General features: G+C 40.0%; 1 protein-coding gene across 1 annotated transcript in view; it reads left to right on the top strand.

The window, feature by feature from the left end:
* LOC124161873 (N-alpha-acetyltransferase 15, NatA auxiliary subunit) overlaps nt 1–14,844 on the top strand; it is a 215,476-nt gene that overhangs the window by 35,406 nt on the left and 165,226 nt on the right. Inside the window, exons 5-8 of the mRNA XM_046538105.1 lie at nt 4,632–4,779; nt 7,245–7,460; nt 12,621–12,800; nt 12,893–13,059. Coding sequence (XP_046394061.1) covers nt 4,632–4,779; nt 7,245–7,460; nt 12,621–12,800; nt 12,893–13,059 — 711 coding nt within the window. The remainder of the gene's footprint in view (nt 1–4,631; nt 4,780–7,244; nt 7,461–12,620; nt 12,801–12,892; nt 13,060–14,844) is intronic.

Genomic DNA, 14,844 nt, shown 5'->3' on the forward strand with positions numbered 1-14,844 from the left:
CCAATGACAACGGGCTTATTTTGTCCGTGCCCGTTTGGTTGACGCACAGCCCCACAGTAACACGCACTTTACTCTTTTTTCCTCCATGGCACCTTTGCCCTTTGAAACCCAGGGTTACGTCAGGTAATGCATTAAAAAATAGCCCAGTTTCAGGGGCCAGCGAGGGTGAGCTCGTCGAGGAAAGGGTCCCGGATTAGGGACCCTTCGAAGTGCTTCGGCGAAAAGTAGTCAAGTAGTCTTCGAAGTACGTTCACAGCAGTGCAAAGGGTTAATTAGGGGTGTACGAAATACTCCGCGCGACCTTCCTGACATGTTAAACTACGAATTATTGCCCATGCTATGTTTACGAACAGGCACGTAAATAGGGGCATAATGTCAGCCGCGATATTTTAACTGAACTCCTACTCCCCCTTAATTCCCACAGTGAGGTTTTTGGCGACCCATTTCTCTCCAAAGTTGCATTATCATTTACGATTTCGCACTTTAATGGACCACAGTTGGAAGCGCTGATTTTTTAGCTACTTACGCCGGCGTAACTAGTTTTGTTGACAAATTTTTCGCCGTAGTTCGTATAAACGAATGCCATTTGCTCCTAGGGACCGAGCCGAGGTTCGTAAATTAAAAAAATTTCGTATAATCGAAACTTCGTATAATCGAATAGCGCCATGTATTTAGCATAGGCTTTTCACCGGGACCGCAATATCACTTCGTATAATCGAAAACTTCGTAAAATCCTGCTTCGTAAAATCAAGAGTTTACTGTATCTTCATACGCCCACCTTCGTAAGTCACTATCGTGCACTATCAGGAAATCTTCTTTCGCTCTTCTAAATCTCTCTATTAAACATGAAGAAATTGCGTTCAATTTCTCCCTCCGAGAGCCAGCCTGATTAATTTGCTCCTCAAACCGGACAAGCTGTGTTCATGAGGTCACGAACCTAAAACGGTGCCTGACAGTATCTATCTTCAGTGGCCCAGTTTTTCCGAACCGCCAGTATTCCACTGCCATCTTCTTCTGTGACATACTAATATCACCCTCTTTCTTCCTTTTCAATGGAGACGGCTCGTACGATGTTGAAGAAGAAGGAGAAACATCGTCTCCATTTCCATCTGCACTGTCGCATTCATCTTCGTTTACTACTTCCTCCTCTTCCGTCCTCCCGTCGAAGTCAAAAATTAGATCCTCCTCTACCACACAGGATGATTCTTCGCTTTCCACACAGGACTTCAAGGAATCTGAAAATGGGAAAATTTTATTCAACAGGGAATAATAAAGAATGGATGGGATGCGATTAACTTCACCGAAGTTACAAAAAAATGAAAAAATAATGAAACTTACCAGCTAAAATTTCCGCCAACTCGATTTCGTAATCAGTAGGTTGTTCTGTGGAAATCCATGCAGTAAACTTACTGTCCAATATTTCTATTACATTCCTAGGATTGATCACCATTTCGATGAAAATAAAAGGAACGGCTTTGCAGCTCACTCGTCTACAAAATCTCTTGCTTGTTCGTCCTCGTTCGGAGTTCACTTCGCAAATGGGTAGAAAAAGCATTTTTGCTGATTTAAACAGAGGTACCGAAGACCCTAGCGTCATTCGCCTGATGGAGAAGCCCTTTTGGTTTTCCCATTCAGCCAACAATAGTTGAGGGTGGAAGGAGTGGGTTTTATGACTCCTCTCAAACCCTTCTGAAAATCTTGACTAGAAGCAGGAGCCGCAAGGGTATGTGTACAAACTTAAGCTATTCAAAAATTCCTCGAAAACATTGGCCATCGTTTAGTCCTCGGATCACCCACCGCTTCTTTCGTCTGTGGGAAGATAGTAAGTAGACCGCTGACGCCCGGACCGCCCGCAGGCCTTCCCCCTAGCGCTTGCCGGCAGGGACGCCTCGCTGTCGGCCCGTGAGTGAGGGGCCCCTCGCCTCAAAAAGGGTGGCCGGCGCGCAACTTTGGATGCAGATATCTCGGGCCACAGGGCTTAAGGGCACGGGAAATTTTGCAAATTTCCATTAATTACGGAACACTATCATCCTACCAAATTTGAACGAAATCGGCGGAGTACACTTCGTGAATGTTCCTTGTGAGTGCGCCAAGAAAAGGAATAAGCGGGATGAATTTCACGCCTTCCAACATTAGCATTTAAGGTCTTACTTTTAAATCTGGGGAAATATTGATACTTAAATACGATAATAATAACTCAAGTGTTTTTGGCATCACTTTTTTGATCCTATTTCAAGTAATTTTTACTGAAAAATTGGTTTGTATTAGGGATGCATTGCATTAAATATAAGTTTTATAATATTTAAGCAGTTAAATAAGGAATAAAATAAGAATTAAAAACAACACTGCAACATTTTATGAATTTTTGATTAATAACAGTCTCTCTGACTGCACGTCACTGGTAAAGGGTTAAGTGTGTACATTTCCTACCATCGTTACAGAGTTCTCACTGAATGAGTAAATAATATGAAACTTGTATGTCGTTACCAACATGAAACATGGGCAGCAACTTTGCATTTTCTTATTTTGAACTGAGAAGATGATCGCTGAATGGGGAGGAGTTGAGTTTTTGTATCTGCTGGTCTTTCTTTTCCATCTACATACTTCTAGGAGTGAATTGCATTTAAGTGAACGACTCCATTAGTGTATACGTATACAGTGGAACTTGGTTAGTACGTTCCTCCTTAGTACGTTTTCCTCCTTAGTACGGCGATTTCCCTCGGTCCCGGTACCATCCGAACAAAATACAGGTAAAAGAATTTGGTTAGTACGTTTGAAAAAATTGCGCTTTCCTGGTTAGTACGCTCAATTGCTTGCCGTGACGCAACCCGCAATTCGTTCTCTAGTGTCTTCTTAAGGGTCGCAAACGTCTGAATTCATGATTTAATTTATTATTATTAGCCATTAACATTCTTCCATTCATTCCACATCTCTTTCTTCTACGGTAATTTATCCAAATGCATTTCTAAATTCTTGTGACGTGATGAAAAATAAAATGCGGCCATTTTTTGGGAATGTCTGACTATGAAAAACTACAGCCAATAAGAAGCCCCAATTTTCCCCACCCCGAGCTCCTCACCTTCTGTTGCCTTTGGAGCTTGGAAGCACTTGGGAGTGCCCACTGCTGCGCACAAAGTTCATGAGTGGGCAATTGTTGCTATTGCACGAGTTATCATGATGAAGAAATGAGTCTTAACGGTATTAGACAATTCCCACATAATCTAAAACAGTACTGCTTCATAAACTCGACGTCGTGCGTATTTACTTGACTACTGTTGCGGGAGCAGACGATCCTCTGGATCCTCACGCGAAGCTTAGCTTAAAAATACTTGATCTCGGAACGAAAGCAGACGACATTAGACAAATTTTGAAAGTAAATTTCAACTGTTTAATATAAAATTTTCTTGTAATTACGTCGTAATCTAATAATCTTGCGTGTCATCAGTTGATATATCGATCGATTTTACAATCGAAATGGTATCATTCCAGAAGCGAATGTCTACGGCTGTTGCCGTAATTTGAAAGTCAATATAATTTTGCCCAATTTTTATGATGTTTAAAAAACCAGTTGACTTAGTCCGGGTTGTTGTTATATTCTCCGAGTACGCTGTGAGAAAGAAAAATGACTTGTCTTCGCTTGTCTGAGCTTCACTCGTCCTCGTTCTGTAAATAGATATAGGATAAATCACGGGAGATAGACGCCGTAATCATGAAATCCTCTCCGGGATGTCCATGAAAAATTGCGATTTTTATTCACATGGTATTGTTTTTCATGGTAGCGCTCATTTTCTTGATTTTAAATGTGAAAAGAGTTCAGGAAGGCGATCTTATGAGAACTACTGATAGTAATTGTAATTATGACGACTTTTTCACTGATTGCAATAACCCCGACTGCTATTATTTACTTTCCTCGTTAGTACGTTTTCCTGGTTAGTACGTTCATTTTTCGTGGTCCCTTCAGAAACGTACTAACCAAGTTCCACTGTATATCCCCAATGTAACCCCAATCAAAATCTGGTGAAACAGTAAAAGAGAGAGGTGCTATGGCACACACTTGCCCGGCCTTGCCTTGAATATGCATAGTAAGCATATGGGATCTGGCACAGGAAGACTCAATCCATTAGCTTTACAAAATACAAAGAAAAGCTGAGATTCGTCAAAAACTGCTACTGTCGCTCAGAAATGCTACTGCTTGAAGTTGTGTGCCTGTGAAAATTAGGGACATGAGTGGAAGGGAAGCTTAGTTAACGGCTTAAACGGCGGTGTGCAAAGTCTGTCCCCAACACCACCTTGTGTTGTTAGGAAAGACATTTTCTCAATCTTTGTTACAATTCTCCATGGCAGTTGCTTGCCACTGGTTTATTGTGGCCTTTATCATTGGGATGTTATCATCACCATAACGTGCATTCTCTTTTGGGAGGCATTGCAAATTTTGATGATTCGCTGAAATAAGAGTGCTGAGCCAGTGGGACACATCTGGAGGTCATGCTTATTGTCAAGGGTGTGGTTGTATTTCTGGAAAGGGACAAATTCACCCCATCTGGGTGCTTTCAAGGAGATTCTAATGGAGAACAAACATAATTGATTTTTAAAATACTAGTGATCTTTTCATCTTTTAACTTTCGTTTCAGAAAACAACATATGATTATGAGCACAGTGAGCTGCTGCTGTATGAGAACATGGTGATTCAGGACTCGGGAGCCATGCTGGAAGCATTGCTGCATATGAACCGCTACAATGAACTCATTTGTGACAAATTGGCTGTGTATGAAACATGGGGTAAGGTTAATCTGCTTGTCTTTCCTCAGATCATGAAAGCAGTGTTGAAAATGGGGAGTGGAGGTGTTTGTTTCATGGATCCACTGGTTCTCAAGGTTGGGACTGAAGCAGATGCCAAAATGAACCAGTGCAAGAAAAAGTTGTAGGAAAGCCAATCAGGCTCTGCCCCGATTGTAGTGCTAATGCTCGTGATTCAATCGGCTACTTCATCTTATCCGCATGCCTCCCTCTTACCTCACGTTTAAGTGATACATGTAGTTTGATTTGCTCTCATTTGCACCTCAGCCATTACAAAGTGAGCAGGAAAAGATGAACACGTCTCTTTCAAGGTCCTATGAAGCCTCTTTGATAGTTAGACATCCCTTGGTGTATTTGGAGGGCACCATGCTCTCATTCAATGTGCAATGCATTGAAGGAAATTCATTAGCTCTTTGACCCCTCCCGTCAATCCCCACTTAGCAGATGTTACACATTGTTTTCCCCTTCACCAGCGGACGTGTAGTTGTTTTTGGCGTAGTCTCCCTCTTGAGTTGCACTCTCTTGTCCACACCACCCTTAAGGAACTATGGAGAAGGGTTCTTCTCCTGTAAGAGTCTATTCTTCCCTTTTTTAATTGCAACATAACACTAATTTTCACAGTGCCACTGCTGCCTTTGATTTAGGATGTGGAAAACTATGTCATGTAGAAAATCATTTGTAGCTAAGTTATTTGCCTCCCTCTGTTCGTGCAGATAGCCTATATTGAAGAACTGGGTGCAGAGTTTAAATTTTGTTCTCTGCTCGGTAAAATTGAGTCGGACTTCGTTAATGTGTTGTCTGCAGCTTATAAAGAACACGCCTTCAAAAGAACTCAAGGGCACGAGTGGTATTCACTGTTCAAACGTGGCAACGTGTCGATGAAAGTCATTCAACACCCGGGCCGGCCTTCCAGATCCAAAACTGGTGAAAATGTGTAAAAAAATAAACTTGTACCCTTGTGTACGAGGATAAGAGTCATACTGTTGACAAACTTGTTGAACAATCTTGTCTTTCGTGGAGTTTATTGCTGCGAATTTTAGCTGAAGATAAGTAAATGAGACGAATCACGGCAAAACTCATCCCTCACCTGTTGACTGCTGATCAAAAAGCGACACTTGTTGCTGCTTGCCGCGACATGAACTTTTGGTAAAAAATTGCATGACACTGCTTCCTCAACCACCCTGCTCGCTCCTTGGATCCCACACCTTGTGATATCCTTTTGTTACCCCGGATGAAAATGACGATGAAATGGAAATGTTTTCATCACATTACGGAGGTGGAAAGAAAATGAAAAGTACCGTATTCCTCTGAATATAGTCCCCCCCCCCCCTAATTTTGAGGTTTGAGTTTCGGGAAAAAAAAAAAAAATGGGTTTAAATAAAGTCCCCCCCTTAACTTTTATCTCGGGCATTTTTGGAAAAAAAGGGGGGACTTTATTCAGACATACGGTAACGCTGCAACGCATCAGAAACAACGAGTACCAAAGGTGTTTCGTGTATTGGAAAAAACCTTTTATCCAATGTGTCAGTTTAAATGGAGAGAACATTGAAGTTGACTAACATTTTTTGCATAAAAAGTTAAAGTTTGAATTTTTTTTTAATTTTGTCCAATTATTTTTGGGTCCCCCCTTGCATTTATTCTGGGCATTGGTGGATTTGATTTTTTCAGTTGCACTAATTTTCGATGTATCCTGTTAGAGATTCATAGCCATCCACAATTAGCCTTTGGCCGGATAAAATTCCAGTATTCCTTAAATGGATTCCCAGTACACATTCAATTTTTCTCATCAAACATTTAGCATTAAACAACATAACAACCCAGTGAGCATCTGACACACTGCATGTTAACATTCTAGGAGCAAAAATATGGTCTAGCTACTATGTGATGTCAACTGGGAGTGATGAAGTTGGCAATATTTTGGAAGGGCCAAGTGTTACCATGGCGAGGGTGGTTGAATGAACTTGCAGAGTGTGGGGGATGGCAATTGCTCCCTCTCGCTCCAGCTTTTTGCCCGTTTCAGTCTAGCTACACTTCACAAGCCCACAAATGCTTCCAAATGGAAGGATAAAGTGGTGCACCACTCCATTATACAATGAAGAGCTTATAATCCAAATAAGTTGTATAGAAAGATCCCTCATCATCAAGGAATAATTTTTCCCATTAACTGATTGACCATTCCTCAATGGGAACCATGAGTGCCAGGGACATGCTGCAAAATTTGAAATCATTTACAAGCCTGTCAACATTGTAAAGTTATAATCAATTAAGATTGAAGCCGTGGTGAAGTAAAGGGTATTTGACACTCTCTTCCCCTGCATGACCACACTGCATGCTGCGTAGATACGTGGGACTAGTGAGGGTTGAGATGCAAAATATGTGGGAGGAATGATGTGTTTTTTATTCTTATCTCTCCTCAGTTGTGGCAATTTTCTTTACATGATTTCCAGGTAAGCTCTACTTGGAACTGGAGCAATATCGTGAGGCAATAATTATTTACAAGGAGCTTCTGAAGAGGAACCCAGAGAATACCATGTATTATCAGAAGCTTCAAGAAGCCCTTCAGTTGCAGACTGTTGAGGAGCGTCTCAAGTTGTTTGAAACATACCAAGAAATGTTCCCAAGGGCGCAGGCTCCTCGCAGACTTCCTCTGAACTATGCAACCGGTAAGTGCTCTCACATCTTAATGATTATTCATTACTTTCACTCTCTTTACCCTCAAGATGTGCAGTAAACTCATGCCATTCAGAGACTGAACGTAACTTTGACGGTGAAAACTTTATTTTTCATCTTCCATCTTAAAAATCTCTTCATTCAACTGAAAGAACCCCATTCAATGCAGTAAATGTCCACTGAAATCTTAATTTAGATGTGCTATGAATAGTGGTGTTTTTGTGATCGTTGCCTCACATAGAACAGCATATTTTAACAATGAGAACCTTAATATCACAATTGTTTTCTTCGTAATTGGTACAAGGCAAATTAAGCTGTTTCCATTCTTTAATGAATGATACTGAGTAGAGATGGGTCTGTACTAGAGATAGGTCGATTAGCAGATTTCTCAAACTCGAATAGTAAATCATAGCTCGAATACTCGAATATCTCAATTTTCGAATGCCTCGAATACTAGAATTGCACTAAGCATATTAAATGTCATTCATCTATTTCACCTACTGACCTTTTTCAGTCTACCAGCTTCAAAGGGGAACATGCATGAAATTATTTCATCATGCTAGTTAGTCTCATTGAATAGACAATTTTCTCACGATTCCAAATACAGTGGAAGCCCCTTATAACGACAGCTGTTGGGAACAGAGAAATCTGTCGCTATAGTGAGTTGTCGTTGTTACCAAATGCAATTATTTCGTCACAAAAAAATCACTCATCAGGCGTCACCACGGCTGTTTCTGCCGAGAGGCGAAAATTGCAGCATGATAGCCGTTTTAAATCATTATTTTGAACATTTAATTCACTATTGATCATATTCACTTGCAATCTATGATCAAATCATATGTATTTATGCAGGATGCTATATGCCGAGGCATTAAGAAGTCGATTTTAAAAGTCCCAGCTTCAGACTCACTCGTACTGAACTGTGCATTATGAGCTGTTATTATCCTTATTTCTTGGATGCTCCTAATATACATGTCATAACTACCAGTTATGGCTATGCATCTGACTATTAAATGCTAAAACTTTGGAATCTGTTCAAAAATTCATACCTTCTATCTCTCCGAGTAGTAATGAAAATGATGGGTGGCTGCTGCAATTGGGTGACGAAAGGAGCGTGATAAAATTTTAGGGTTCCACATGAGCATTGCAATTCTATCTTTCTCAGGTTAACGGCGGAATGAAGGTGGAAGTAATCTTCTTATGCTTCAAGTCTGCCTGTATGAATGGTTTACTATCGTGTTTCAAAACAGCCGACTCAAATGCTATCGGAATCATGAAACCGAACAGCATTACGGCATCTAAAAGCATATTAGTCATATCAATTATCTTCGGTGGAAAGGGTGAATAACTGTTTCAAATAAATAGAAGGACAAATGATAAACGAAGTCCACTCTTTGTCTGTCTGTTAGCAATATTTATGTTTTTTAGAGATTCACGCAATCAGACGCAATATCAGCGGACGTAGAGACCTCTAGCGGCAGTAGCGCACACTTTTTGATAGGAATGCTGACTGGAACTGAACAACACTCGTAGTGTTAGGCGGCAATAACACAATTTTAACGTTTCTTAGTTCTATTGGTGGGTGGGCTGGGCAATTGTCAATGAATAATAGTACTTTTTTATTCCTTCCACCAATACTGGCATCAAACGCTCGTAACCACTGTGTGAAGATAGCAGCCGTCATACAAGCATTTTTATTTGCTTCGTAAGTGCAAGGGAGAGTTTTAACTACCTTAAAACATCGGGGATGGGCGGATTTCCCCACCACGAACGGTTTTAACTTATCTGAACCATCCATATTGGCGCATAAAAGAACAGTTACGCGGTCTTTACTTTTCTTCCCTCCTTTGCAGCAGGTCCGTTCGAGTGGCGAGAGTTTTGTTCGGGAGAAGGTTAAAATATATGCCCGTCTCATCCGCGTTGTAAATATCGCAGGGGCTGTAATTGTCCAAATAGTCTGTAAGGACCGGAGCCCAGCCTTCCACAGCATTAACGTCAACACTTGATGACGTCAAAATAACGATGATAACGTCAAAACCACGAGAAAAGAGCAATTTCTAGCTGTGGATGCTCTCCGGGCCGCAGGTGTTTTTGAGTGCTTGGACGCCCTTCTTTATGCACTGCCGAACGAATTTGTTCTTTTTTCTTTAAAATAGTGAACAATGTCGATGTATTAATTCCAAATCGCCTCGCTATTTCACTCTTTGAACACTTTCACAATCTGCAATAATTCTCACTTTGATTTTTAAATCCAAGGACTTGCGTTTACCAGCCATGGTGCTAGCAGACGGGCGGAATAATTTTTAACCTCACTGCGGAGGCGCGGGAGGGAGATGACAAAAGAGCAATGAAATGTGTACTCGAGAAATTTATTAAGGAAAGAAGAATAGGAGAATACGGAACATGTAGACGTCGACGTTGGTGGAAAAAATGCCGTTTTAAAAGCATTGTATTCCAGAGATGTGGCACGTGGTCAAAAAGTCAACCTGTCGTAATTACGAATGGCGCAAGAGAGGAATCGAGCCATTATCGCTAATACAAATTTATTTTACATTTAAATCATAGGGTTTAAAATGGTTCCTTAGGTAGCTGTCGCTAATTCGAGCTTGTCGCTATATCCCGTACTCGTTATAAGGGGCCTCCACTGTATATAAGCCAAAACTCTCCTAGTACTCTGCAAACGCCAGTAAATGCTAATTAAAAGTGCTCGAATATTGCTTGAATTCACGTGACCTGAAACGCCTTCGGGCGTCATTGCACGGTACACCATTCACTTCGCTAAGAGAGTAGAGCGGCAAAGCCTTAATGCAAGATATCGAAATAAAACTCATCGTTGAGCTTTGTAGTAGTTCCTCTAAGGACAAATTGACTTAAGAGGGATTTAAGAAGGCACAATACGACAGTTTACTTTTGGTCGACTCCTTCACATGGCAACTGATTTTCTGAAAAACAGTGATTGCTTCGTCACTAGCACGATGCATGGAGTAGAAACAAGCAGGTAAATCATTATGTGGTTAATCAAAATTGCATTACGAATGTTTTTAAATATTTATTTTTGTCCATTAAGATTAAATAAATCCATCGCTAGCTGAAAATCTATCTTATGTATTTACTTAGTAACCATGAGGAACTTTGATAGTTTTCCCCAATCGGCCGGAGTTAAGATCCAAATGATTGTTAAATGCTAATAAAAAAGTATTTGATAGACACAGAAATAAGTTTCAAGTACTATTTACGGTGTATTTACTCAAGTTCTTGTTTTTTTTAGGTTTTGTGTTGACATGCAGCGAACTTTTTTGGCATGACAGAAGCAAATATTGAGTTTGCCTTGCCAAAAGCCTCATATTTCTCTATATTCCTTATTTTTCTCTGTGATTTAATAGTAATCAGTATTTATATTCGTGAATAGCCAACTTCCTTAATATTTAATCCTACATGGGTAGACTATTAGGTACATTTCTAGGGTTGTTTACAAAGTGAAATGAGTACATTTGGTGGCTATCTGAGAGAAACTGGCAATTTGATAAAACCCTGCTGTAACCCTGATTCAAGAGTGTACTTACGTTGAGAAATATTCCGTTGACAATGTAGATAAAGAATATAACTCCATTCTGTAGGCCGTCAACCACTTTCTTCTATTATTTTTGTCCTTTGGGACACAAGCACAAACCTTCTCCAGCGAGAAAATGGAGGTAATTGAGCACCGTGAGCACCGTGGCACTTTATATGATTTCACACGTTTTTCTATTGGATATCCATGCTTCAATACTTTTATTCCACTTAGCAAATGATGTAGGTGTGCAGCGTAGATCACAATGTGCAATCAACGTATTTTCATTTAATCTTTCCAATTCTCCCCAAACAATCCCCTTTATTTATTTCAACAATGCCTTGGCAACCCAATATATTCATAATCTGCATTTTGATGTTAGAACAGCAATTATTTTTGCCAAATTTGCATTTTAGCCCCTGCATAGACCGGTTTTCTATCCACTGCCTCAGTCTGTCATCAGTGGATACCGTGCCGTGATGTCACGCTCTGATGACGTCGTGTTTTCAAGCAGCCGATGAAGATTAATTTTAAAGACTCATAACTCGGCTAAAAAATATTCATCAGCAAAATTTTTGGAGAGTACATTTGAGGTAGGGACCTTCTTATTAAAGAACTTGTGCATGTTCCCCATTCTCCCAGTTTCTGGAGGCCAAATGCTAGGTGAGTCCTGAGCTCCAAGATATCTCGATAGCTTTCAACAATTGTATGATTGTATGACACGAATGTGGTTCAAAATAGAATGAGACCTAACGTGATGCATATCTGACAGCATTTAAGTTTTTAAAGCTCTAATTTGTTGACCCAAGGATTTATAATACAGTTCTTCCCTTGCTCCTTCGCTCGTAGCCTCATTGCTTGAAATACGGAGGGAGCGCACTCCTTCCCCTCGACCTCTCCGTCAGTGCTCTTCACTTCAAGCATTTCGGATTTCTTCTATCCATTAATTACTCCAACAATGTACAAACCAGTTCAAGTTTTTTAAACCGCGGGGTTTGACACCAATATAAATTTAAATTGCAATAAACCTCATAATAGCATCTGAAAATGATTTTTGAGAAATTAGGTCCTTAGTGTAATGGAAATTACTCGGCAAGACAGATGTTGACAATTAGCTAGGTATTGTCCTTCAAAACTGCGTGTTTCTCTATGTTTGGTTATCAATTACTATATGCAGCATAAATGCCGCGGTAAGCCCACTCGTAGCACGTAGCAGTGAATTTAGCGTGCCTTCTGGAGTGAAAAACCCAGCACTATATTTTCCATATTCACCTATGAGGTACTGATGTGACAACGCGATGCTTAAAAAATTAGAAAAGCATACGAGAGCATTTTTAAAATGTTACTAAGGGAGAAACTGCCCTGTCGGCCGTATGTTTTTTACCTAATGACTGATGATGACTGACTCACGCTGAAAACCAAGGCCACTCAGTTCCCCTTGGACTTAGAACCGGTGAATGGAAGCGGTTAAATAGAAGTTTGTGTAAGAGACGCAACCCCATTTTTGGCTGCAATTTCTGGGAAAAAAGGTGCGCCTCATACACGCGCTTATATGGTTATTCTTGTCTTCACAGATAATAATTTAAATGATTTACTTTTTCAGGGGAGCAGTTTAAATTGATGGTGGATAAATATCTTCGGAGAGGGCTTCATAAAGGTGTACCCCCTTTATTTGTTGATTTAAGGTCACTGTATAAAGTTCCTGAAAAAGTAGAAATAATTGAGCAGTTGTTATTGCAGTACGTGGATTCTCTAAAGAAGTTTAATCGATTTTCGGAAGGAGGTGAGTTGGTGTTGTTGTCGTTTCTCTTGATTTTGCTTGCCCTGTGATTTGGTGCATAGAGTGAATGTGTGACTTGTTCATTGGTGGTACAGATGTGGAGAGGGAGCCTGCGTCGGCCCTCCTCTGGGTCTACTACTACTGTGCGCAACACTGTGACCACCTGGGCCAGACGGAGAAGGCGCTGTCGTATGTCAACGAGGCCATTGACCACACGCCTACGTTGATTGAGTTGTTCCTGCTGAAGGGAAAGATCTACAAGGTAAGATAGATGTTGCTTCCCTCTCCTTTTACCACTGGGAATAACCATATTTCTCGAAACATATATGTAGTCCCTTCAGTTTATCTCGGAATACCCTTGTGGAAAAGTTGTAGGGCTATTACATTTTTGTGACTCACTCTACCTGGAAATCACTGCATGGAGACTACAGGTAATTAATCTCTGCATAATTGTCTCTCCTTCATGTCCAATTGCATGTTAGGGGTCGGATTGGGTGCACAGCCTGCAGTTGAGCAAAGGTCTTTCCTGTGCAAGAAAAGAAGGTACCGAGTTGAGGGGAAAGGAAGGGGTCTGCTCTATTTCCAAAGGAGTACACTCCAGCATACATGTACTTTCTACCATTAAGTTGGCTCAATGTTATCTCAATGCTTGGTACAGTGGAACCCCAATCTATTTTTTTATAGGGGATGGACGAAAAAGCGATGAATGCAGGAAAATGTTTGATGCAGGAATGTTAAGCTAGGTTGCCTATGAAGAAGGAAATGCATGATTTTGGCGAGTAGTTGTGATATTCTTTTAAGGATTCATTCAGGAATTAGCTTTCTATAATAATATTTGAATTCTATGTAAATAGTTAGGGTATACCGTATATCTCCGAATATAGTCCCCCTCTGAATATAGTCCCCCCCCCCCCCCAATTTTGAGACCTCAGTTTTGGGAAAAATTTTAAAATGCAAAGGAAGGCAATTTTTCTGTGGTTAGCAAGCTAAGATTCTAGAGTCGATAAAAACTATTATTTTCTGTGAAGATTAAGAACAAATCTGTTCACATATTTTCCATCACAACAAAATAACTATACCTAAAACATGTTGTGATCCATTGCATGTATCAGTAATTTATAGTTCCTTAACCAGATGTAATGAAGACATGAGAAAATTTTTTAAGTATCCAAGGCTATTGTATTTTTTAAACATTCACAAATTATTAATATTTTTGATTTCCAAATGACTACAAACAATGTCAATATATAAGCTTTAACTTAAATCCCATAAACAGTATTGCATTTGGCCCTGAAACTTCCTGAGATCCAGTGTAACACACCCATCAAGTCATCACAAATCCAAGTGACCTGAAGAATTTAGGAAATCTAAATAAAATTGTGTTAAATAAATTATAAAAATATTGCCATCAAATGCCTGCTAAGCAAAATAATTTAACTACAGGACTTACAAATATCAAAGTAATAAAATTAAGAAATAAACTTTTTCCAGCAAACATTAAAACTGAAAAAAATATTATATCAATTTTCAATGCCTCGTCGCGAATCATTGCATAAGTTACACAAAGAGCTTCTGCTCTGCATTTGCGCACAAATTCGACGATATTTTCCTCTAATTCTTTGAATCTGCCGCATCGAGACCCCCGAAATGACTTCCGCGATGTATTAGCGCTTTGCAAGCGCTGTGAATACTATGATTTACGGCGTATTCTGCAACTTTAATGTTTGGAAAGGAAATTGCTTAGCTTTTCTACAAAACACACACTTTATTGCCGACTAGTTTCGGTTACACTGTACCATTATCAAGACTAGTGATAGTCTTGATAATGGTACAGTGTAACCGAAACTAGTCGGCAATAAAGTGTGTGTTTTGTAGAAAAGCTAAGCAATTTCCTTTCCAAACATTAAATATGGAATTCTACAAAGTGAAGGCCTCAACAATTGAATTCATCGTATTCTGCAACGGCTATTATTAAATTGGCATCGAAACTCCGTCTTTGATGGCCTCTAATCTGCCGCAGGATTGATCCTCATCTTTCTACTTGATC

The sequence above is a fragment of the Ischnura elegans genome, chromosome 7 (assembly GCF_921293095.1).
Source record: "Ischnura elegans chromosome 7, ioIscEleg1.1, whole genome shotgun sequence".
NCBI lineage: Eukaryota > Metazoa > Arthropoda > Insecta > Odonata > Coenagrionidae > Ischnura > Ischnura elegans.